At 46.9% G+C, this 26,058-nt stretch overlaps 1 protein-coding gene across 10 annotated transcripts in view; it reads right to left on the reverse strand.

The window, feature by feature from the left end:
- Positions 1-6,538: 6,538 nt before the first annotated feature.
- Positions 6,539-26,058, reverse strand: part of ITSN1 (intersectin 1) — a 223,426-nt gene continuing 203,906 nt past the window's right edge. For 9 of the 10 annotated variants that reach the window (XM_073231403.1, XM_073231404.1, XM_073231405.1 and 6 more), the window contains 9 exons: positions 24,365-24,548; positions 22,460-22,558; positions 19,332-19,499; positions 15,450-15,662; positions 14,341-14,462; positions 13,113-13,306; positions 12,820-12,903; positions 12,131-12,304; positions 6,539-10,240 (listed from right to left, as the gene is read on the reverse strand). In XM_073231403.1, coding sequence (XP_073087504.1) covers positions 10,092-10,240; positions 12,131-12,304; positions 12,820-12,903; positions 13,113-13,306; positions 14,341-14,462; positions 15,450-15,662; positions 19,332-19,499; positions 22,460-22,558; positions 24,365-24,548 — 1,387 coding nt within the window. In that variant the 3' untranslated portion in view covers positions 6,539-10,091. The remainder of the gene's footprint in view (positions 10,241-12,130; positions 12,305-12,819; positions 12,904-13,112; positions 13,307-14,340; positions 14,463-15,449; positions 15,663-19,331; positions 19,500-22,459; positions 22,559-24,364; positions 24,549-26,058) is intronic. The other variant, XM_037014679.2, reaches the window with a different exon arrangement.

Raw genomic sequence — 26,058 nt, forward strand, 5'->3', positions numbered from 1 at the left:
ATTACCTCAAAACTGGAACAGAAGAAAATGCTATAAATTACCCCTAAAATTCAGGTAACAATAAAATTCTGTGCTGGGTTTGCTAATGGTGCCCAGAGTTAAAAGTCAAGTCTGAATGTGCAGAACAGTCAGCGTTGGAAACTGCGTGGAGAGCTGCACTGGGGCTTCCGACTGCCCTCGAGGCATTCATAGCTGTTTGCTCTTCCCATTCCATGCCTGGAGATTCCTCCCGCCAACCTGACAGAGAACTTCTCCAATTTCAGGGAAACAGATTTCAACTTAGTGCTAACATTCATCTGAAGAAGGTGTGGGCAAGTTGAAGAGGTTGTTGGTTTGGTTTGGTTTTTTTAAGTTTATTTGTGCATAATTTTCCTTCCACAACTACAACCTTATCTGCGGGAGAAGGAAACACACAGGGGAAGATGCCGTTCGCAGGGCGATTCACTTCCTGTCTGCTCAGGAAGGGGGCCGGCAGAAAGAACCCAAAATAATCCACCGTGACAGGGCTGGCTTTTCTCATTTTATTCATGAACTATGTGAATTAAACCATACAGGTCAAAATGACCAAAGAGTTGTTTTGAAGAGATTCTTCTTTTTAGGTTCAAGATACACAGTAATAGCAATCTGTATGGATGTTGCTACTGGTTTAAGAAAAAAAAAAATCTCGGTTACCATATCCGAATCGGTAAAATTTAACATTTCATACGTCATAAGGTGCCAAAGGAACAATCAAAGAGCCAAACTAGCCTCAGCTTCTTTTAAACAAAAATGAAAATGTTTTGGCCCTGCTTCATCAAACCGTAGACAAATACATGGTTCTACAATTTATAATAGTGCCTAGTAATTTTTAGAACTCCATGGACATTACATACCAGACAATATAGTCTCCCCTTTATGGAAAATTAAACAGTACAATTATTTGGCAACAGAAGTATATTACAGTCAACAGGACATCCATGGAGTGGTGCCTTAGTCCCACCCCCAGGCAGGGCTGGGAGGGGAGCAATATGCTACCAGTGCTGTGACCCATTTGTCACTGGAAACACAAGGGACTCATGTCGGGGTCCTAGATCATCTATTCTAACTGGGGTGGCTTGCAAACATGGCTGGGCTGGAGCCCCGTGCTGGCTTTTCTTGTCCCCAGGCCTTTCTGAAACAACCAGGGCCCAAGGGGCAGTTGACTGGCTGACTCGTTCCTACTCGCAGCTCTATTGGTACCCCAGCCAAGAGGGCATGGTGCCAAGAAAGAAGGGTCAAGACCTCTGCTGGGGCTGGGCCAGGGCTCATCTGCCTGCTGGCCTCAAATGCTGCCTTCCCGAAGCGAAGTTCAAACAAGCTTTCGAAATGGCTCCATCTTGGGGACTAAAGTCAGTTACATCTTCAGGGACAGTTCCTCAAGGCGATTTGCAGATTGTGTGACTCAATAGATTCCAGGAAGCTTCCAGAAATCACTGCTTCCGTAGCCCTGAGGCCCAGGAAGGCACCCGGGCTGCGGTATTCACAGTTCCCGTCCTAGCAGGAAGGGACCTGGGCTGCCAGTGAGCAGCATCAAGAGGCACGCAGCTTGTTGGAAGAAATGTTGAGAACCTAACGCTCACACTCCCCACCTGTCCTTTCAAACTTTCCACATGGGCCCTAAACCTTCCACACACGCTGATCCCCATGCAAGGCCCTCAGTCTCACCAGGAACTGGCTCTTTTCTCTGTTGGGTCATTTCCAGCCTGTTAGAGGAGGCTGGACCCCCACAGTTGCCATATCTTGAAATGGCTTCCAAATGCCACTCTCAGGAGTTTAGACTTTGAGTTTCATGAGATTTTGCATTCTGTCCCTCCCAAGGTGGCCTGCAGGGGCATTTCTGGTGGCAAAGTATACAAAGCCTGTGCTTTAGAAGCAGCCTGGACCTTCTGACCCTTTTCTGGGAAGGGGAAGAGGAGGAACCCTTCTCTTCTAAGAAGCTAAGTGCTGCCTGCTTAGTGTGTCCAGAAACCCACACTTGATTCTTCAACCCACCCAGCTGTGCTACAGGTGAGGATGGTGAGGGTGCCCAGGAAATGTCACTGAAAATGCAAACATCAAAAGGATATGCCCCATCTATCCAGACAGAAACCTGCAAAGGGTGGCCTAGAAGTCAGGGGGTGATCTCTCTCCTACCTTAGAACTCTCTAGAAGGATGGCTGGGTCAGCCCCAGATTCCTGACCAACCTGCCAGAACCCATGGAAGCTCCTATGGCACATGGATCTGATGGGAAACAGGCTCTCGATCCTCCTGTCCTTCTGACACAACCACCCTCCAGTATGTTACCTGCTTAAATCAGTTTTTAATGAAACACTGGCCTATCACCCAAGGTCATGGCTAGAGGACCTTTCATTTTATCATTCCACCATACCTTCCATTTATATCCATCACATTCTCTGCCCCAAAATGACTTCTTTGAATTTCTAACATATACAACTTGGATTTTCTTTTTAATATGAGAAATTTCGTTGAGTTGAATCCAAGTAATCTGATTAAGCATTTTTTTCTATAGTTTTATGCACTTAAATTAGATTCCTAAAATACTCTCATATACATACATAAAAATAATCTCTCAATGACAAATCACGTATTACAATAACAAGTTAAATATTTTTGGCTACAGGATCTGTTAGTTTATGCAACATTTAACAGCATCGCCTCTTACATACCATATATACATTTAGTCATGGACATTCCCATAAACATATAGCAGAGATTTCATGACAAACCACTTAAAGAGCACAACTTCTTCACTTGATGTCACAGGAGTCTGCATTTTTCTCAGCTGGAAACTGCATAAAATGCAGATAACGGGAAGCTGAGAGCTGATTATCATACACAGACATCTTGTTGCTGATTTCTCATCTATATACATGTATTTACACATATGTTGACCACCTATAGGTGTGAGGGTACAAAGCTAATGTAGCTAAGGCAATACAGCATGAAGTATATGATTGCCAACTCCTCTATCTATGTAGGGCTATGAAGGGGAAGGCAGAAGGGGCTGCAGGGATAAGGACTTCAGCTTGCTGGGCTTCCACAGACAAGATCTGAAGTTGGTTTCACAGTTCAAAGACACTTGGGCTATTGGCAATGTATGTATTAAATGCATGTGTAAAAATAAATATCATTACCAAAGGTCTTTACCTATCTACTTTCTGACAATGATTATTTAGCAGATGACATTTTTAAGAATGTTGATTTGTAAAATGTTCATTCATGAAAACTAATACACAATGCCTCTAGAATACACTTTTTGAACTTTCAGTAGTTTGGAAGATTGCATTACTCATAGAAGCAAAGCTCTAATTCACTATTTCATCCAAAGTGATGTAGCCAAATCCACACAAGGTGAATTTACAACTCCTGTTCAACTTTCTGTGGACATTTTACCTGTCAACTTTTATAATCCCAGACAGAATCAGGAACCATAGAAAGGATTATTGCTCTGTGTTTAGAAATGACATTGATTTGCAAAGAGCAAGCAGAAATGCAAAGGATTTGGAGTGTCCAGCCCAGTGCAAGGAAAAGCTTGCAAGAGAAAACAGCAAACACTGAGCAAGACCAGTCCTCCGCCTCTGGGAGCTGCGGTCTTCTAAACTTGAGTCTACTCACAGGCTCACACGGTGGCTTCTCTCCTCTCTCCTGACATGACCCACTCAAAAGCCATAGATGGGATCCTATGGGGAGATCCCAGCTGGGAAGTCGCTGCCTCTCAGAAGCAGGCGTCCCCAGACACCTGTGGGCCACTTGGCCCGCTGGCTCCTCCCTCTCTCTCTCTCTAGCGGGTGGAGATGGAGCCCTGGGACAGGGGCATGAGCATGTCCTCGACCCTCCCTGCTTCTCCTTACTGTTCCCCTGATGGTCATTTTTGAGAACAGAAACAGAGGCTGGAAAAGCTTCTCTGTCCTTCTAGGAAAGAGGAGAAAAGCCTCCATGGCTGACTAAAGACCAAAAGGAAGCTTTATTTCAAATCAGTGGCTTAAGTAGTAAAGGTGCCCAGGCCTCTTGACACCTCGGCGCATACCCAGACTGCGGCCGGGACTGGGAGGCGGCTCCCTCTCCGCCCAGGGACACATCTGTCAACTAGGGGCTTAGGTATTATACCCTTTGATTAGTCCAGACCATCCCTGCTTTTATAAAATAAAAGCAGACATTCTGAAAAGTGTAGCAGCTCAGCTCTCCTCAAATTGCCCAGGGAAGCTTTACAAAAACCGCCCCACCTGCTTCAAAAACCAACTGAAAGGAGCGCGTGCACAGGAACCACATCGTAGGCGGTGACATGCACGTGTGCGTTGCACGGGACGCTGGGCTGAGAAGGCCTGAGAATGGTTTAATTCTCTGCTGTCACCATCTCGAAATTCTTTATACTTTTGAACAAAGGGTCTTGAATTTTCATTTTGTAGAGGGTCCTAGTGTGACTGGGAGGTGAGACCAGCGTCCCTGTTCGATCCACCTACGCATTCATTGCTGCGGATGCACGCGCGCACCACAAAATATGCTGCGTCTTCCCGCTAGTTCTTTACCTCAGAAATCCAGGCATCATAGTCTCCAAGCAGAGGCTCTGTTATCCCATCCCAGGAGAGGGGACCTGACTTCTAGAACCCCCGCTGGGGAGAGGGTGCCTCCTTGGTCTGGCCTGCCTGGAGATTGGCCCAGCAGTGGGGCACAGCAACTTAGACCCGAGGCCCCAGGCGTGGTGAATACGGGGAGATTTCACCAGAGCAGATGCAGAAAGATGGGAAGGCTAATGACCCAGTACGGCCCCAGTCGTAGCAGCAGGGAAAGGCAAAGCGTCCCTGGGTACCCCGGGCGTGCTGAGGGCCAACTCCAAGCCTGCCAATATCTCCTTCCCTCTCCAGCCTTCTGACTCAGACCACCGGCTAGTCCTCTAATTTACTCAAGAGCCGTGTCCCTGAGCTGCGGTGGGTGGAGCCAGCATCCAGGGGTCCCCCAGGGGAACCTGCAGGTTTCCGGCTGGGAGAGCGTTCCCTTGGTGGGGACAGTACACAGAAAGGCAACTGCTCGCCCCTTAACCATGCGCTGCAAAGCCACCCCCTTTCTGGGGTTCCTGCATCACCCTGTTTGCCCCTGCCCCCACCATTTTACTTAGAAACAGGAGAGAAATCAAGGATTGGAGTATATATAACAGGAGAAATGCAAAAGAACAGAGTTTCAGAAACACAGCCGCACAGGAATATTTTTCTTTTAAATGATAAAAGTACAAAAACAGTATTCCTAGGAGAAAAATATGCATTCCTACCACTGCAGAAAATGAAACCCTGGTTACTGCTTGATTCTGTATAAATATCAGAGAAACCCTCAATTTTTTTCAAGGCTGACCAAATAAGCCCACTTCTGAACACAGTTTTACTTGGTGGGCTTTGAATATGAAAATATTCACACTATTCAGATATTAACAATATAGGCTGGTATAGAAAGTAGAACAGAATCCTATTAAAAACAACTCACAAAACACCCTGACATACAGTAGGGGCAAATTTACCCTGAAATATGACAACCACACATAGTGTTGAAAAATGTACTCTATTATGTGGGTGCTAATCTGGTTCCCCAAGGCCAGAGTAAAGAGGGTTCCTTCTTTAACATCAGGAACTTATCTGCAAGTCGCTAACACAATTATTTGGAGGTGGAGACAAGTTTTTGCACGTGTTGGATGTCATTTAAATGACTTAAAATTAGATCTACAATGAGGCCATGAAAAGCACAGGGGCAGGCCCCCTTCTTGCTGCGTTCCAGTCCCTGGGAGGGCAACGTGACCCTGGATGAGGACGCCCTGTAAAACAGTGCACTATTAGCACTGTCAGGTATGTTACTGAGAGATCACAACCCAGAGATAGGACTTTCAAATGTGTTGGCACCTGGGTTTTGATGCTCCCAAGATAGAGACCTGCTGGATGTGTTCTATCCTCCATGCGGAATGAGTTTTCCATGCTTATCAGGAATAGATTCTGGTTCCTGAAGATATCAGGTTATGTACCGTAGTAGAGCCTGATGACCTACAAGCATATGCTGGATCTGATACAATGAAGTAAGGAAACAGTTCTAGAACATTCCTGTCCTCTAACTCAAATGGCTGCTTTCCAAGTACAGTAAACATGCCAACTCTACTTACACGATACTAAGTGGGCCCCATAAAACATGGCTCAGCGCCCTGCCAGGTGAGTCTCGGCCACAGAACTAGACCATCCCCAGCAGTAGGGGGAGGCCTGCAGGCATTTTGGCGCCCTAGGGCGCAGGGAGGAGGTGTCACTTATACCAACACCCTCTTAGGGTGGCTCAGATCACGTCTGAGGGCTTCACCAGGTCGCTGGTCTCTGGTGCTCCTGATTACACTTTGGCCTGGTAGAAACTGAGGCTATTCCCACAAGCATAGCAAGACACCCATACTCACCTGTCTTCTTCATCCCCTCTGGGGCACAGGAGGCTCCAACTGCGCAAAGCAAGTCCATTTGGAGCAAGTAGAGCCATTCTACTCTCGTACTCCTCGAGTCTGAAGTGACCCTGATACCTGTCAGGTATGCACATGTCTATTTCAAAGTGCTCACTGCTGCAATGGTAACTCCAAGCGCACCAGAAAAAAGAGCCTAAAGGAATGGAAATAACCTACTTGCTCTTTCCAGTGGAAACTCTTAAAAGTGTCACACACACAGATTTTCTCCTTATGAGTTCTGAACACCAACCGACTAGGAAATGGCAGTTTGGAGTAGAGAAGTATTTTGTCCTCATACAAAGGATGAGCAAACTCTAAAATACACTCCAAGATCACCACCTTTCAAATGAAACCAGAAGCACCTGATCCAACCCCCCATGTTCTCCAACTCTATGGGATTCTAGAACGCTCCCGCTTTGAATGGGCAGTGCCTTTATGCTTGACAAGCCAGCTCCCAGAGAGACTGCCGACCTGCCCCACCTTATATGGTAGGCACAGAACTGTCCTTCCCTGGTGGTCAGCACCTAGTCCCTTGACCTCACTTCCACCCAGGAGGACACCCAGCACTGAATACCAGGTCACCGAGACAGGATGATCAATTTATCATTTTTGGATGGGATTTTTTTTCCAGCTAAACTCTGTGCTGCTCAGACAGATGACATGAGTTACTTTCATACACTTCGATCAGGCTTAAGTTGTTCAAAAGGCAAAGAAAAAAATGTTCCTTTTAACGTTAATGTTCTTTGGAGCACAGTTCTCTCCTCTGCCATCTGAGGACAGTAACAGAGGGCAGAGGACCATTAAACAAGGAAGTCCGATCCCAATTTCCCTGTGACCCTAGCCTGGAGAGGTCCTTCTTCCTATGTCAGGCGAGCCTTGGATCTGAATGAACACCCTCCAGGTTCCAGGAGATAATGGTGCCCCCCTGACTGCCAGGGGGGACAATGTCTGCCAGACAGCCCCTGCCCCAGAAGGACGGGGATATGGATCGTCCCTTTAGGGCAGCTGGTCTCTGAGGAAGCCGCATCCTGAGGATCCTGTCCTGAGCGCACAGCTCTGTGGACAGAAGAGCCCCTTGTTGGGCCAGAGGAGGTTAGTGTGGCTCAGAGAAGGGAAGGCTGCAGGAACATCCATACAGCTGGGATCTGAGTGCCCGGATGCAGTGACCTAGAGAAACCCTGCATTTAAAAGCCAAGAGCTAGGAGATGGGCTGCCCATCAGAAAGGGACGTTTCAGCTCCATGACATGATGCGGGCAGCCATAAAGGTGGAAGTGAAGGAACAGAGGTCAAAGACTTTGAGGCCTGAGGCTCTATCCCCCAACGTGCATCATGAGTCACAGAAGCATCCGAGGGCCAGCTGGCTCATCCCTAAGTACAACTGATCACATTACAAATCCCACCAGTGAGTCCAAGGACACTAGTCCAGAACTGAGTCCCTGAAGGAGGAGCAGCCCAGGGGTGCTCAATATAGTCAATTAGGATAAAAGACTCTCATATTGCTTCTTCATAATACATTAATTCTAATAATGGGACTCTGAGTGGGGGGCCTGGGGGACCTAAAAGGGTCTTGCATGAATGGCGATGCCCAACATGAACACACAAAGATGGCCAACAAAGAAAAAGGAACAGGAAAAGAAAGGGACTGGAATAGTGACATCCATTTACATACGTAATACTGTTTTTCTGCTATAGTATCATGTCTTTCACAAACACACTGAACAAACTATTGTTTCTAGAAATAGGAAAGCATGAGCTGTATGTCTATTTATAGATTTAATTTAAAACAGTTCTGTAACAACATCAAAAAATATAAACTTAAAGTGTTTTAACCATGTTCTCTGCTGGGAAGTGGTAAACAAATGTGTGCCTGAAGCTAAACTTGGTCTATACCAGTGTTCAGGTGAAAGTTTCTAACTAAACAGTGTATCTGCTTGTTTTAAAAAATACTTATGTTTGTTGTTCTTGATACAAAATTCTACACTATCTTCAATAAATAAATAATAAAGTGTTTCTTAAAAGTATGAAATGTAAACTTTGTTGCCCTTTCCAACACACACAGTTTTAAAATCACTTGAAATATGACAAGGCTCTTAAGGAAAATTATGACACCATGCATTCCATTCCCAGCAAAGTAGGTGCTCGGCCACTATGCTGACACTACCATTTCTAAAGCACTTCTACAACCCTAATTCAATTCTGAGGACCTACGATAGGAGAGAACCCTCTAACACAGGAAAGCTGGACTCTGGGACCAAGAGAACATGCAAAGAACATTTCATGACCACAACAGACTGGGATTATGAGAACATCAATATGCGAACAAAATACGACCCACACTTTTCATTAGCAAATCAAGTTATTATCTCGTTAACCAGCCTATCTCCTGGCATTTAAGGAAAAAAATCAAAGAATTCAAACCGAAGAGGTTGGCATGTGGTCATACACTCCTGACTCTGGCAACAGTAATGTGTGTTTCCGTCGCAGAGAGGCGGGCTGTGCATGGAGGAGCATGGGAGGAATTCTTCTTCCCTGGGCTTGCAGGCCTCGCATACCCCCAGGTCTCCCCCAACACCATGGAGGCCCTTCACACCCTTCCACCCTGCTTCTAGACTGTCACTCTTCCTTTGCACACCGAGGGGTGCCTTTTCTGGGAACATACCAATAACAGCTGCTGAAATTTCCCCTGACAGTCAAGATCCAACACATTCAACCAAGAACAGGCTCAGAGGTGGTCACCAGCAACTACTCTTGTCATGAAGCATCTCAGGACCTTCAAGCCAAACGACGATTTTCCATCTGGGCTGGCAACCAGGACCCAATGACATTGTACAGTAGCCTTTCCGGTGACCCTTGGTGATCTAATCCAAAAGAATATAACTTTGTGAATGAAGAGCTTCCTTCATTATCTTCCAAGCATGGTGGAAATCATAATTGAATCACCTAATAGCAACCAGTGATAGTTTTCATTGACATCTATCAATTAAAGACCTGGTGGGCTCTATCTATCTACTTGCTGGAATCTTCCATGGACCAGCTCTTCAAAGAGTTAGCTCAGTATCTGATCAGGAGACCATCTCCCCAAGTGATCAGATGCAGGGCAGCATTCCAAAAAGGTCCCAGTGGGGGAATGAGATTCTAAAGCAATGACAGGACCTTCATAATTATTTCTAAACACACCAAGACTAGGCATCATAGGTCAAGGGGACTACTTGGGGGCTGGTGGACGTAAGAAATAGGTGGGTTACATGAGTGCTCCAAAACTACAGACATTGCATTAATTTACGGTACCCAGACCCATGCCTCAAGCCCAGAGATGGGCCAGATTCCCCGCCAAATGCAGCTGGGGGCTACGGGGTCAGAAGACCGCAGAAGCCATGGTGAGACCCACAGTGAGGACAAAGGAAAACTCGGTTCATTGGTTTGTTTGTTTTCATAAAATGGGAAATTGTTTGGGGGAAGGATTGTCAAGAGTCATTCCTGGAAGCTTTGAGGGGCCTGTCTGCACTGTCCCATTGCCCTGGGGCTGGACACCCATCGATGCTCTTCAGCAATCCCCTTTGCAGACGACATCCGCTGCCTTAGGCTGGAACTCTGCCAAACTGCCCTGGGCCCGCTCCTCATGGCTCATCGAACAACTGCAGGTCCAAGCGGACCACAATCTCGCCTGTGGGGACTTCGTGCAGCAGGAGACACTTTGTAACTGGACCCTTGGAACCCTGGTCCTTCTTGATGTCAGCCACACGGATCTCCGTGCGACCCAAAAAATCTGAAAGGAGAACAAACGACCCTGCTCAGAGAGAGAATTCCTTCTCCTTGAGATTTGGCACACTGGGAATTCCCCAGTGAAATGTTACGCTCTCCCTTTCTCCAAAAGGGAGTCAGCTCAGTTGGTAGGAATCCATGAACTGCAAAGACAGGGCAAAATTTTTAAGTGGATTGAAAAGGAAAGGACGCTGGGGTGAGGACAAAGGAGAGTCTGGAAGGAGCTAGAATCTCCAGCCACGACCTCCCCACACCTGGGGAGCTGCAAAGGGCTACTGGCTTCCTGGGATGCAAAACCAGATGTTGTTTCAGCTGCACAATTTGCGATGTAAGGGAAATTTAAAATCACCCAACAAAGACAACTATTTCTGGGACAAAAATTGGACAGTAATTTCTCCCAGGGGTTGTCACAGAAGCACACTTTGCAATGTCACATCCCTTTCAGAAAAGTTGAGGATGGTGGCCCTTCTACTGCCCTTATGCACGTGCCAGAGAGCAAATGCGAGGGCCGAGAGGAGGCAACAGCACAGGAGCCGCATGGTTCCAGCAACCCTCCCGCAACCACCTCAACACCACGTTTTATCAGCGATGGAGTGTCAGTCTGAGAATGGACATGAACGTGTTTGAAAATTTTTTTCAATGCTACGTACACACACCACGGTGTTCAGTGGGCCTCCAGACCATGACCTCTTTCATTTATTCATTCAACAGTCATTTATTGGGGTGTACTATGACCCAGGCACCCCTATACAGCAGACAGCCTCCTTTCAGAGTTCTCATTCAAAACCTGGGGATTATTTTTTTGTGGACAGATACAGGTTTGTTTTGCCCCATGTGCATGTCATGGGAATAATCTCTGATGTGAGAACAACACTAGGATATTCCATTCATACCTAAGTAGACTTGTCATTGTGTCATGATATTTCCCAATTAAAAAACAGCAATCCAACCTCAAACCTTCACTTATCAGAATAAAAACTGACAATGAAACACAGTGGTTAAGAACCCAGACATGCCAGTCAGGTTGTTCTGGCCATGCTCTAACATTGTCAATAACCAATAGTACCTAAGGCTCAATGGGGCCATTCATATAAAAGTACCGAAAGACACTTTCTGTGGTAAGCATTTAGTAATGTCTATAATTGTCAAATCACTGTGTTTTACACCTGAAACCAACATAATTTTTAGGGGAAAAAAGTACTAAAAGACAAAAACCACACAGAATAATGTCAGCCTTGTACAGATCAATGTCAGCCTAACATTAGACACTCACTCCTAGCACTTAATCATGCTCCTTTGAATACAATGAAGTTGAGACCATTATCTTTAATTTACTCTCTCCTTCTTATTGGGGTGAGGAAGAGACAGTTTCCTGAAACTACTGGCCAGACCCATTCTTTTCCAGGCTCAAAGCAGAAACAGAAAGCTGATTGAAGGGATGAACCATCTAATACAATTCCATCCCTTTAATTAACCAGAAACATCACCCAAAGGACACCAATTGATTCTGCCACACCTGTTGTGGACTCACATTCTTGCTCAACTGGCTACTTTTCCCCATCATCAGCATGGCCTCTGGCCAAGGACTGAAGGACTGGGCTGAGGCTCCGGAAGAACCCCTTGGCACCTGCCCTGGGGAAGCGTGGTTACCATGGTCATGGTCTAGGCCACCTGCACCGCTGCAGACCAAGCATGCTTCAGCCGCCTTCTCCGAGATGCCCCAGCACCCCTGAAGGCCTCTTTCTGGGGCAGGCTGAGTTTGTGCCAACCTCATCTCTCCAGAGGGAAGCACAAGGACTTCTGGGCACCAAGTTCCCAGGTAGAAACATTTGCCCATGAAAGCCAAGTGACAGGGAAGGAGGAAGGGCAACTCGGGCAGCTACTCGCTACTCACCATCTGGAGAGAACTGGTCCCTCTCGAACACGGTGATGCAAAGGACCTCCTGCTCCAAGTCCTTGATGAAGAACTGGCAGTTGGAATTCCACTTGGGATTCAGAGTGTCCTGGATCGTCTTGGTGATGTGACACTGGGAGCCCATGGTCACCTCACAGTACGGGTTACTCTTTCCTACAGTGAACAGAGCCTGCTCAACTCCCACCTGGCTGCAGGCTCTTCCGGGCACAGCATGGTGGGGTCCTAGCCACAGGGAGATCCACCTTCCCTCTGCACCCCTTATTTTCACTCCCCCCCCCCATTGCCACACTTGGTAAGTAGCATAAAATGGAAAATTCAGGTGAGAACTCCCACAATTTAGCATCATAGACTATGATACTTCAAAATACTTACAACGCCTAAACAAATAATTAGATTAGTGGCCCTCAAAAGTGGGCCTTCCCTGTTTCTTTGCTTATGGCTTAGACTGCGTCACATCTACTGTGAAAGGCAGCCACTCGGATCCCTCTGGAAAGCAAAATGGTGGAAAAGATTTTTTTTAACTCTAGGATTTTAAAGTGTGCTAGAAACACCAATTCTGGAAGGAAATTTAGGATGATGAAGATAGCACATCTCATGTAAAGCCGGGTGGGGAGAATGCAGAAAAGGCTCCCATGCTGTCGGGGGCCAAGGCGCCTCCCAGTCCTTACCATGGGAGCGACAGGGTTTCAGCTCGATGCCCTCGACGACGTTCACCATCAGCCTTCCGATACCTGTTGCCCTTTGGGAACGGACTGTAGAGGCAGGAAATCAACACAACGTGCTTTGTTTCGATTTGACCCCTTTCCCATCCCTGTTTGCATCCGGATCCCCTTGTGTCCTGGAGGACCCCTCCTCTCCTTACACTCTGGCTTCCTTGCTCCTGGAATTGGCCTGCCACCCCACTCCTGCACTCTGCTGGCTGACCTCTTCGCACCTCCATCCCATCTCAGGCAGGCCTCACCTCTACCGCCAGGCCCATCTTCCAGCTCTAAGGATTCGAGACCCAGCCATGGGGGATCTGTGCCCCAGCTGTGCAGGAGACAACGGCCTGCGCCACCGAGTGATGCATTACCCAGGTATGCCTTCTCCCGCTTCTTTTTCTCAGTCTCTATGTAGAGTTCAGAAGCAGCTTTGATTTTCTGCACCCAGGCTGTCCTGGGAAAGGAAAAGACAGAAAGGTGCCAAACAGAACTCAGGGAAAAGGCGTCGGGTCTGTTCAAATTCAGTTTCTGGGACTCTGTTTGCTTTGATTTGATTTTAACAACAAAAATTTGGGAAAGCAAGTCTTGTTTTATGTCACATACAGCTAACAATTATTCCTACCATTAATACAAAAGGCATGAGCAACACTTTTGTTGATGTTCTCCAGACCTACACTGGTGTCCCCATGCAAGAGGATCTATGGTAAATGCCGATATGGGTGCCAACAGATAGCATGTAACTCCTCTTCTGGTCTTACTGAATAGCGTCACATATTTTCCTTAGACCCAACAGGGCCAGAAGGGTCTCTCTTACTAAATCATCCATGGGAAGAACAAAAACCATTTCCCAGATAGGGAACCACATTACATGAAAAAGCAAACCCACTCCAGGGGGAGCAGTTGGGCGTGATGTTTTCATCTTCAGTTTTTGGAGAAACACACAGGCTATAACGTTGGCCAGTTTTCTTGCTTGGCACAAATGCTCTTTGGAATGTTGTTGGCCTTGTGTCAAAGTTCACCCTTCAGAAAGTAATCTGTTTCGTTTGGCTCTGGGGCAGAGTCTTGAAGACATGATTGAAACAAAACCCCCGCAGCTGTAGGAGCCAGAATGTTTGCCCCAGGGAGACAGCTGAGGAGGGGATCAGGTCTGGGTGGTCCTGTTAATCCCCAAGTCACTGTCCTATTGGTTTCTACTACCTGAGGAAACCTTAGGAAACCTGAGATGCTCCATTTGTCTCAAAGAATGCTGAAAGTTCTTTTAAAAAATTATCAAGCAAAATGTGTTTCAATTCATCTTATTTTGAAAAATTCATGCCAGATATGAAACTTCTGAGAAGCTCTGGAAAAAAGTATTAACACCTCCCCCACCCCCTCCAGCCAGAGGCTGTGGTATTGCAACTCAGGGACTGCTGGGACCTGCTGATTAATTAAACGTCCTGCACCTGGTGGAACCCGGGTGCCCAGTGCCAGGGAGGTGGCAGGTCTTACCTTTCATTTATGCTTTCTGCTCGGAGGGTATAGACTCGGTCGATGTGGGAAATGTGGAAAATGGGTTCATCTCCAGAAGGGTCAGTGGGTAATTTTACTAGAACCTCATTTAGGAAAATAGGCTGAAAAAGAAGGTACAGGCATTATAAAACCAGAATGGGTGTCTGTAAGTCCCAGCAAACTGTGAGTGTGTGTGCCTGCTTGTGGACACATACTGCAGTAAACTAAATTGTGTGTGTGTGTGTGCATTCTGCAGTAAACCAGACTGAGGTTGAAGGTATGTTTGTGCATATGTTCCAGTAAACGCTACCAGAATAACAATTTTGTGTTAATATTAACTTTCACATATTGTAAATTATAAATATGGATACCCTCCCTCCATTTGGCAGGTATTTTTTGAGTCCTTCAGAAGAAGTGACTCATCTGCTTTTTGCATAGCAGATCCTAATCAGCAAATATCTCCACCAACTTTATCTCCAAGCAATTCCCTCCAAAGAGTTTCATACAGAATTGCTAGTAACCATCTACTTAAGGACATTGTTCGTTTTCCCAGAATAAGGCAAACTGCTGCTCCAGAGAAAATTCTTCTGTAAAAACACTCCCACATGGACCATTTAGGAAAACAAAAACAGCCATGTACATAGGAGCAGACCAAATAAACAGCTTAGAGAAGTTCTCCACTGTTTAGCTTGGCTTTTTCCAGAAAGGTGGGGCACAGATGTTTCAAGGTATCCTGAGAAGTCTGGAGGGGGATCTGGGACTGTTTGGAAGTTGGGCAAATGAGCTCTGGTCTCAAGCTTTCCCACGCCTGCCTCATCTACACAGTGGACCGTGAGCCCAGCGAGGGTAGGGTGTGCCTCCGCCATGTCTGGGGAACCCACAGCAGCAGCAGCCATTGAGCAGCTAACAGATGTTCCATCAATCCATCTGAGCATTGCTCCTTTTCTGACAGCCCCGGCACCACACCACTGTGACCACCCTACGCCCTGGCCCCCCGCTGTTCGCCTTCTCTACATCATGGCCCCCAAACCCTGCTAATACATCAACTCCTTTTGGAAACTTCTCCTCCAAACATCAACCCTGATGCTGCAATCTGGAGTCAGACTTACAGTTTTGTACATTTTATACTGCAGGTTAGACTTGGGGCTGAAGACTTTGTCGGTACCAGAAGAGCCCAAGGGCTTTACAGTTTGGGTGAGCAGGAGGAAGTCATTGAAGAGGAAGCCGTACAGCTCCTTGTTGCTCTTGGCCTTGTAGAGCTTCCCACTGTGCAGAAACTTGCGTGGCCCCAAGCAGTTGGTCACTGAATTGAACACAAGTTGCTGAGAAAGGAAAACAAAACCCAAAGAAGACACAATGAACTGAAGTCATTGTTTGATTTTGGTTGTTCTGCATCGACAGGTGGGCTCCATGAGAACCTGAGGCTGGGCCCCAGCGGGCCCGCAGCTCAGGCTCTAGTCAAGGATGGCTTTGAGGACGTCAGGTGGTGCTTTCAGGGCCATGAAGTCAAAGTCAGCCAAAGGGGGACTCCTAGTGCCCAAAGCCATCTTGATTAAAATTCTTAATGCTTTTCTTAGGCGTCTCAGGGTCACTGGGTCCCTTCTCCCTTTAATTTATTGGGAAAACTGGGCGACAAGAAGAAAATGCTCGGCCCTCTCCCACCCAGATGAGTGTGTGCTGTGTGCAGGGTGGGCGCAAGAGGGCGCATGAACAGCTCCGACGGTGCCTCCACCGGGTCTCACGCGGGTCTCTGCACTCCTGGAAAGCCTCAGCCCCTCTGCCCAGCTCCCCCAGACTGCACGCTACTTTCCAAGGTGGAGCTAGGCCCCTGGCACACGGGTGGCTGCAGACCTTGGCAGTGCTGAGAGACACGTCAAAGCCCAACAGAACAGACACCGCACTGGTGTCGTTAAACCCCACCAGGCACACGTCCTGAAGAGTAAAGGGGCGGCTCTCTCCCTGCCACCTCCCAGACCTTGGAGGTGGCTTTGCCATCCCATGTGAGCAGATTCAAAAGGGGTAGAGGGGCACTGAGGCAAACACGACCCCACTGAGGCCCCCTTTTTTGACAGCAGGGGTAGGGGCTGAGGGCAGGGCCGCCCGCAGCTGTGCCCAGGCAGCGCTGTGATACAGGCGGGTGTCAGACCCTCCCAGTCCCACCTGCTGCACTCGTGCCCCAGAGGGAAGCCCGTCCAGAGGCCTTCACGGCCAAGGCTCTGTCCAGCGCTACAGACCCCACAGGTTTCCCCAAGGAGACTATCTGTTAAGACAAGAGAGGCTGGTGGCCTCCCATCGGCCTCCAATGTGGGAGAAAGGATCAGCAATGCCTCTACGACTGGAGGCCTACAGGCCTCAAGGAAGAGTGGCCACTTCACCCACCTCTCAGGCCCAAGGAGGAAGGAGGGCCTTTAGGGCCCCACCAGGCTTCTGAGGGAGCCCAAAAGACTCAAGGTGATACCCCACTGGGAGCCTTCAAAGGATGTTCTGCACCCCTTTGTACTCTGAACAGGAGTCTCAAGATCAATCTAGCCCTTTTCGCTTACTGAGAAAGTTCAAGCCACTTGGGGACAGATAATGAATCCAGAGAAAGCAACTTGGACTGCCTACAGGGGATGTCCATCTATTCATATTCAAAGTCTGGGGCCTCCAACTGGCCAGGCTAACACTGAATATATGTGAGTTGGGAACAGTCTGTACATGTCTCTGTCTTAAGACAAGGATGCTGAAGGCAGCATTTATTTGAAACTTAACCACTGGTGTGTGTCCAGGACTGGACCAGGAGGCAGAAGCCAGCAGGCCCCTTTCTGTGACGGTGAGCACCATACAGACAGAAGGAAAGTTGCTGTGCAAAAGTGAGGTGAGGCTGGTCACAAGGAAGGACAGCAATCTGTTTCAAAGAGGGCCCAAGAGCCCCCAAACCCAAACGACCAGAGTTCATTTTATTCTTAGTGCTTTAAGGTGAAAGCCAGGCCTCGTGCTGTTCCGCTGACTGCGGCTGTGATACTGGGGAAGGCGCCTTCCCAAGAGCACGTTGCCATGGCAGCATTTCCGCCCGACAGACTCGGGGCTTTGTTCAGCTCCACCTTTGTCAGGATGGAGTGAACACCCCTCTGAATGACACCAGGCCTTCCTCACCCTGGCTTCCCTTGCTTTAAAGCCTTCCCACCTCTTGCCCTCCACTTCTCACCAGTGCCCTGCTGGGCTGTGTCCTCCACGGAAATGCCCTCCCCCAGAATTCTTTCCTGCATAGAGATCTTCATCTTTCAACACACAGCCAAGGGTCACCTTCCCCAGTGCATCCCTGAGTCCCTCCACAACTGTCCCTTCCTCCGCGCAGCATGTTCCCACAGCACTTGCACCGAGTCTTCCTCATCAGTCCTCACATTTTGTTGTAAACATTGGTTTAAGCCCCCAGCCTCATGCAGGACTGTAGGCTCTTTGAGGGGGAGGCCGCGTCTCACTGCATTTCATGTCCTTAGTGTTTAGGACTGAGAATGGCACATGAGCAGGTGCTTAGTAAATGCTTACTGATGAGTGAAGGTATGAATGAGTCCGCCAACCAGCCGACGAATGGCCCCGGACTGCACATCCATGCAAAGTTGCAAAATGGGAGCCCACTTCTGTCACCTTGGTCTCCACAGGGTTTCTCCCACAATTTTGCTCATCCCACACCTATACTGAAGCACAACAGAGGCAGGGCAGAGAAGGAACCAGTGGTGGTGACTTCCTCAGGCAGTGAGAGCCTTTGAGGCGCGTTACAAGGAAGAAGCCACAGGAGAGAGGATGAGGCAGACACATTCTGCCTGAGCATTCCGGTAAACTCAAGTGAATGGTGTGTGCGTGTGCATGTGTGTGTACCAAAGCAGAAAGAGAGAAAACAGGCAGAGAGAATGAATGAAACTGAAGGGAAGGTAAGTGACAAGAAGAGAATTAAATACTCGAGGAGAGACTTCTCTTTCTAGCAATATGGTGGACTATCTAGATAATGACTCATCCACAGAAAATCTTTAAAAGCAAGGAAAATATAAAAATGTACCTTTTACATACAAGCAAGGGAGTAAAAAATAAAAGTAAGAAGTTTACAGAGGCCAAAACCAGAATGAAATGTAAACCCCAACAGATAAACAGGCCCCCAAGCTGGCTTTTGCTCTGAGAGACCCTCCTGAATCTGGTGACCTTCAGCATCCACTTTAAAGGCAGGTGGGGCTGCAGGAGACATGTGGTGTACCCAGGGCCCCCATGAGGTGAGGGACCTAACATGACAGCTTCACAAAATGCTGGACCCCAGGGGAAGAAAGACAAGTGAACTCAAGCACAGAAGGGATGAACAGAAAGACTTGCTTATTTTTGACCCTGATAAAAATGAAGGGGATAAAAATGAAGGGGTTAAAAATGCCTGGGAGAATTTGTAACGACCGAGCATCTCTCACGCGAGTTCACAACCATCATTCACACACTAGTGTGATGCAAGAACCCGTCCACATTTAACTGAGGGTCATCCTGGCAGAAGTCCTCTCATCAGGAGTGCAGCGTGAGACCTCAAAGGTCCCTCAGGTAAAGATGCAAGAGCAGCATTAAGCTCACAATCAAAAATCATAGTACATACAGAGAAACAGGCATGTGTGGTAAAAGCCTGCAGAAACTACAAAACAGAAGAGTGAGCTCCGTAACTTTAAATGTTGGAATTACCTGATTTGAAATATACAGGTAATATGTTTAAAATGTGTCTGGAAATAAATGAGCAGCATGGCCATTTGTGCAATGAACAAGACACAAGAAAGAAAACAGCAGATTTGAGAACATAAATAGAACTGCTAGAAATGGTAACAAAAGTCATTGAAATAAAAAACTCAATGGGTAGATTAAGCAGCAGAAAAGCAGCAGCTGGAGAATTAGCCCGCGGTGGGCTGGAGAGGATGGTTCATCCTCCTTCAGGCCAGCTGCCAAGGCTCAGCCCGAGGAGGCCCAGGCCCCACCCCGAAGGCAGCTACCTCCGACAGGCCTTCACACTGCACGTGGGCTTGGATCCACTCCAGCCGGTCAGAGTTCTCCTTCTCCCGCACCCCTTCGTTCACCTGGGAACATAGCTCCTCTGCCTTCTCCAGGGCATGCTTCAAGTGACTGTGGTCCGGGTGGTTTTCAGGAGTGTTTTCTAGGATCTACATAGAACAGAAGACAACAACCTTAGGTAGTGTGTGTGAGCCTAGGGTTCACTGTCCTGAGTGCCAGGTCCCAGGGGAGACAAAGCATGGCACATACCTTTCCTGAACGTTGCCCACATGAGCAGCTGCAGCTCTGAGCACCCACCACAGCAATGACAGGGAGCATGATGGCCATTCCTTGTTGGTAGAGTCCCCTTTGGGGATAAGGGATGCCACATTATCTATACTTGGGTATGAGGAGGGCAGTGGCTGCAGCAAGGGCAATAATGCGCCTGCACGGATTTCCCCCTAGGGATGTCTCTTCCCTGGGTCCATGCACACTACAGGTGTCTGCCCACCTCTTCAAAAGCATGCAAAGGGGTGCAGCTGAGTAAATGTATGCTCTTCTGGATAGACCATTCCAAGCCAGAGGTTAAAAGTGCCAGCTATGGAGCTAGACCCTCTGGGTTAAACTCCCTGCTCATTGACCAGCCACAATATGGGCCAGCCATATAAATATTTTGAGCCTGTTTCCTCATATGAAAAATGGAATACTAGTAACACCCCCCCTTCATAAAGTTTGTTTGATATGTAAAGCAGTTTGCAAAGCATCTGGCCCTTAGAGGGTACTCAATAAATGGGTGCAGTTACCATCAGATTCTCAAAGGTCTTTGAAGGCACTAAAAGCAGTCATCACAAAGAAAAACCCAAAGAACATGGAAAGGCACCAGTGCACCTTTGGACTGTACTAGGAACATGAGAGTGTATCTGCTCAGGCCTTGTCCACATACAAATAATTCAGATTCCCATCTCAAAGGTATACTTTTTTTTAAAGTCCTAAGTAAGCACCCAATTCAGGGAAAACACACATGCTGGGTCCTGTATGTCCACCAATTATCTCTAGCAGCAACTGTAACTTCTGGGCCAATCCTGGCTGTACATTAGCATCTCCCTGAAAAATCCTGATGTCTTATCCCTGACCAGATCAGAATCCCTGGGGACTCAGACAGAGGAATTCTCTAGAACTTTCCAGGTGATTCTAATATGTAGCCAAGCTGATGACTACTGCTCTAGAATGGGAGCCCACAGAGCTGGCTTGTGTGAATACATTTATTTTTAGCTTTCTTTTTTCAAGTTATTTAAGCTAAAGAAAACAAAAAACAGAAGTAGTTCACCCTCTTCTGCCACACACTCCCACTCCCACCTCCACCTCTGGCAACCACCAATCTGTTCTCTTTACCTACAGGCTTGGGGTTTTTTAATTTTTTTTTTAGATTCTACATATCAGAGAGATCATATGGTATTTTCTCTATATTATTTGACTTAGTATAATGCCCTTGAGGTCCATCCATGTTGTCACAAATGGCAAGATTTCCTTCTTTTTTATGACTGAATAATATTCCATTTTCTCTATATATAGATATATATATATCTATCTAGATATATGGATATATAGAGATTATATATATCCATTTATCTATCTATCTAAATAGAATGGAATATATTGAATATATGTGTAGAATAATATATAGAACAGATATACATAGACTGAATAAAGAGATTATGGTGTATATATGTGTGTATATATATATTTATGAAAACATGGATGGACCTCCAGGATATTATGCCAAATGAAATAAGACAGAAAGAGAAAGATAAATACCATTTAATTTCACTTGTATGTGGAATCTAAAAATAAAACACACAAACAAATAAACTAAAGAGAAATAGACTCATAAACACAGAAAATAGACTGGTGGCTGCCATAAGGGAAGAAGGCAGGGTGCTGGACAAAATAGCTGGAGAGGATAAAGAGGTACAAACTTCCCAAATTATGAAACAAAAAAGTCACAGGGATGAAAAGTGCAGAATAGGGAATAAAAAGAGGAGAAAGAGAGAGTGAGTATTGGGCTGATTAAACAGTAACTGTCAAGTTCACAGAGAGGAAGCAGTAGGTTGAAAGCTGCTTTCAAAACTATTTAACTCAGCCAAGGTGGCCACAATATATTCTGTGGGGTCCAGCCACCAAGGTGGGACTGAGGAGATGGCTCACATGAGATGGAGATGTGTTACAAATGAGGGGATTGAACCAATCAGTAAACATGTTGAGATGAGAGCCAGGCTTCTTATACAGAAGGGAGTTATACATACAGAAAGGGGGAAGGCTAGAATAAATTCTATGGTATTAGATTAAAAATGGGAAGTATCATTGTGAACTCATGGGCTTTAATATGCATCAATTGACCTAGAAATAAATATAAACATATGTGTGTACACATACATGTATATATAAATATATATGTATGAATATATATACATACATGTATTTCCTGACTCTGCCACTGAGAGACCCAACAGGCAGTAACAGCCCAGGAGTTGTGAGCACACCAGTGCCCCTACCTGGGTTTCTAAATTCTCCATTAAAAGGAACAAGATCTAAAACATCCCCCTGGGAGCTATCCTCCCTGGGGTCATATAACCACAGGCCCAGAGGATGTCTAAGTCTGCTCACTCATTTTAGAGATGGGGACACTGAGACCCTAATTTTTTTCTTTTCTTTTGCTATTGGCTTTCTGAAGTCACAGGAGAAAAACCATCCTTATATTTACATAGGGTATCTCACCGTGGCTTTCTGAAGATGGGTGATAGGAATTATATTTCTCTTTCTTGTTAGGAAAATCAAACTAGAAAGGCATCATGCCCGTGTTAGGTAAAAAGTCAAGAAATGACCTTTCATTTTCTGACTTACAAGGTGGAAGCCACTTGGTTGCACAGCAGAAGGCTATGTATTATTAGTGCTTTCATGATAAACAGCTTTTCTTTCAGAGTTACCAAGCAGATGCCTCCAGCATCCTGTTGGTATATGATTTCTACTCAACAGATGCCAGGTATGTGGCTGGGGAACTTGCTCATGATCCGGGTTTCCTGAAATGCTGAGAAGGCATTCTTCCACTTGAAAAGGTGAGACAGGTACTTACATTTTTAATGATCAGTGGGTATCTTGTTACCCGCTGCATAGGCTTCAGTATGAAACTAGAGAGTGGCATTCCTTTACATCGAGGATCCATTGCCAATCTCTGAAATAAGAGACTTTTTTTAAATGTCCTTTAGAAATCTGAAAATCCAGTCAGTGACATCAATGCTGATGTTAGTTAGGACTCCCCACCTGTCACATCATATCATTTATCTGGACGACAACTTGGGAGCCTGGAGTGGGCAGGGTCTGACTAGTCACCCCAGTCCAAGACAAGGCCCTTTTCGGCTGGAGAACGGGAGCCCCATGGACGCGGCTCAGCTACTAGGGTTAACCCCTGGTGTCCAGATTCAATGGACCTTCCATGGACACTGGTTTCTTACTTATGGAGATGAGATTCTGGCTTTACAGAGAATGTTTCTTCTGGATATTTTCAGAAACACTACAACATCCCCAGGAATAAGAGTCACAAGACTATGGAGTCAGAATAAAAATTCCCTTAAGTCCCAAAGATACTGGAAGGGCTGGATCTCATTGTCTAGTTCGGGTGGAGCCCTAGGCCGGGTGGGGACTACAGAGCTGAGACATGAGGAGTCAGCAGTCCAATCTGGGAGACTGCAGACTCCCTGTCTCTCTTCCCACAACATTTGTCAAGTTGACTAGAGGACAAGAGTCCTTCTACCCCAAACTTATCGGTAAGTCACAGGGGTAATATGGTGACTTAGCTCTCAAAGGCTCTGGCCAGGTTTAATGCCTTAGAAATGGGCAGTCGCCACAACCGACCTGGGCCCCAAGCCCAGGGAACTGTCACACCTGCCCCTGCCCCAGCTGTGGACATGATTATTCCAGGAATCCTTCGCGGCTGGCACTCCTGCAGGAATGGGGCAAGGAGAGGTGATAAGGGGAGGGAAACTAACCCCTGCCCTGGGTGGTGTCAGCATTTCCCTGAAGTTCAAGTGTGTCCAGTGATGAGCTCATCCTGCCTGTGCCCAGGGAGGACCCGGCCCTGGGCTGAAACCCCAGGTGGCCTGTGGTGCCTGGCAGCCCATCTTCTACTCCCCAGCCTCCAGCCCACCCTAGGCCACCTCTTAGCAATGTTTATGCCTTTAGAATGACTTGTGGAGAGCATTCTGTTCCTTGTAGCAAACAAAGCATTTAATGTTGAGAAACACCAGGGGGAAAAGGGAGAACAAGCATTTGTGATACTGCAGCCACCAAAGCCACACTTTTACTCCATGAACACAACTACTGGGCAGCTGGGAGTGGCCTGCCCCCAAAATGAATGAGATAACAAGATAAACTGTCATTACTGTTATTATTTTGTTGTCTATTAATCCAAATGTACCTGTTTAAGAGAAGTTATTTTATTATCTTCCTATTTTTTTTCCTTTGGGAGAATTGAGGTTGTTTGAGGGGACCTTGTGGTCAGCAGGGACCACTACGGCCAAGGCCAAGTCCCGGGGCAGCAGGTCCAGGTCCCAGGACCTCCAACAGCATGGGGCCTACCCCTCAACCCCCGCCAAAGGGCCTTTGGTGGACACACAGCTCTCTAGACCCCTGTTATCCCTGGACACAGAGGTCCCAGCACCCCACACTCACACCCCTAGGCTTCCTGGAGACAGAGCCCATCAAGAACCACCTGAGAAAGGAGCAAAGGGTCCACTGGGGTTCCTGGCCATTCCCTCTGCTGGTGAAGGGAAGCGATCAGCAAATGGTGGGTGCTCATATTGAGCAGAATCAGAAACCGGAGACCTGCCTGCTCTGGGAAGCCTGGCAAATGAAATGGAAGTTTAAGACTTGCTTCCAAATAACACCACAGATTCTGAATAATGCCTTCTGAATTAGCTCCCCACACACCCAGCTGCCTGATGCCTGCCACTTGGTGGGCGAGGTCTTGGCACAGCCTTACTTTGACAAACTCCTTGAAGTCGGGGGCCTCGTCTGTCTTCTGCTGGATCAGGGCAGCCCCATTGAGCTGGCAGCTGCAGAAGCGGATGTAGGGCTGCATATGCGGCAGCTGGGCAGTCAGAATGTCACCAATCATCTTCACAGGCATCTTCTCTCCAGACATCTTCTTGCGAACCCTCAGCGCTCTGCATGGGAACACGGAAAGTGAGCCTCCCGCCTTCACACCAACTCACAGTGACACGGCACACTTCTAGATTGCACAGAAACAGAATGTGTGTGAGAACACAAACCCAAGGGCCACTAAGCATTCTATTTTGAAGACAAGGAAAAGAAAAAGACATGAGTCTAGTACTACAGAGAGGTATCACTGGGTCATTTTTCTTTGGCATGATAGCTGTTTGCTGGCTCTTAGGAATAAAATTTTTTTTTTTAATTACGTGCTGAACAAGTTAGCATAAAAACAATTTTTTCCTTATGATAAATATGAACTCCTTAAACTCAGACAGGATCCCTATGTTGATGTCCCAGTTCATGCATTATCTGTGGGAACGCTCCAGGCTTGTATGGCATCAGAACTAAACGTGTTTCTGGGGCCAATGGCACCCTGGGAAAGCTGCTTTTGCCAGGGGACATGGAGGCCCATTTTCAGACTAAACAGAACATAATTAAGATGGTATATCAACTGCCACAGAAAAATAATCCCATATGCTCACCAAAGCCAGGTACAAATGGTTGTCTGAACTATCCGTGCCATTCACTGCTTCATTGCTGTGGCTAATTTGAAGTTGACTGGATTAAGAGGAGTTCTGAACAGAGAAGCCTATTAATATGACACTGGGCCAATGAACCCAAATAATTTATACCCTAGAAGCTGAAAGGGGCCTCAGGGTACTGGAAAGTTTTGTTCTGTGGTTCAGCTGCGCTCTGAGTATTCAGCGCCATTGCAGGACTGGGCACACCATCTCTCCAACTCTAATGCATGAACCTCTAACTCCAGCATCTAGAAGATGGGCAAAGGGCTGAGCTTCTACATGGCAAGGATAGCAATACACTATGAGGGCAGGAGCACAACATAGGAGGCCATGCATGTGTTCTGCCTACCTTAGTGGTCATACATGGATGGATGGATGGATGGATGGAAAAGAATGGTATGACATATGATTTTAACATAAGGCTGGGAGGATATTACCATGACTTTCTTTGGCTGCTTTCACACTGGAGAAGCCCTTGAGATATGGGTAGGGCTATATAATTCCAAGGAAGCTTTACGATATTGTAGTAGGCTTTAATACTTCAGATCACTTTTATTTTCATTTTGGACTAGAGAAAAAGTCCTTGGACTGGGAAAGCAAGCCAAGGAGAGAAAGTTTAGAGACAATAAGCTTTGTGATCTGAATGGTTAGTGATTCCACCTCAAGCAGATGCCTTGTGGGAAGAGGTGCCAGTCAGCACTGGCTGCCTGGGGGATGAGGCGTGGCAGCATGGTACTCTCAGGATGGCTGGATGGCCACTGCCTGTTGAGGAGAGTTGATGCAAAATATTCCCAACGTGTAGCAATTGGCTCAAAGGTGAAATTACCACCAACTCTGGGAGCCCAGAGCCCAAAATAGCCATGTTAAAGCTTGCTACAGATGACACAGGAAGAAATTCCATCATTCCATCATTTTTCTATGAGTAACAAAATAATCTTTCTGC

Source organism: Manis javanica, chromosome 3, assembly GCF_040802235.1.
Source record: "Manis javanica isolate MJ-LG chromosome 3, MJ_LKY, whole genome shotgun sequence".
Classification (NCBI taxonomy): Eukaryota; Metazoa; Chordata; class Mammalia; order Pholidota; family Manidae; genus Manis; species Manis javanica.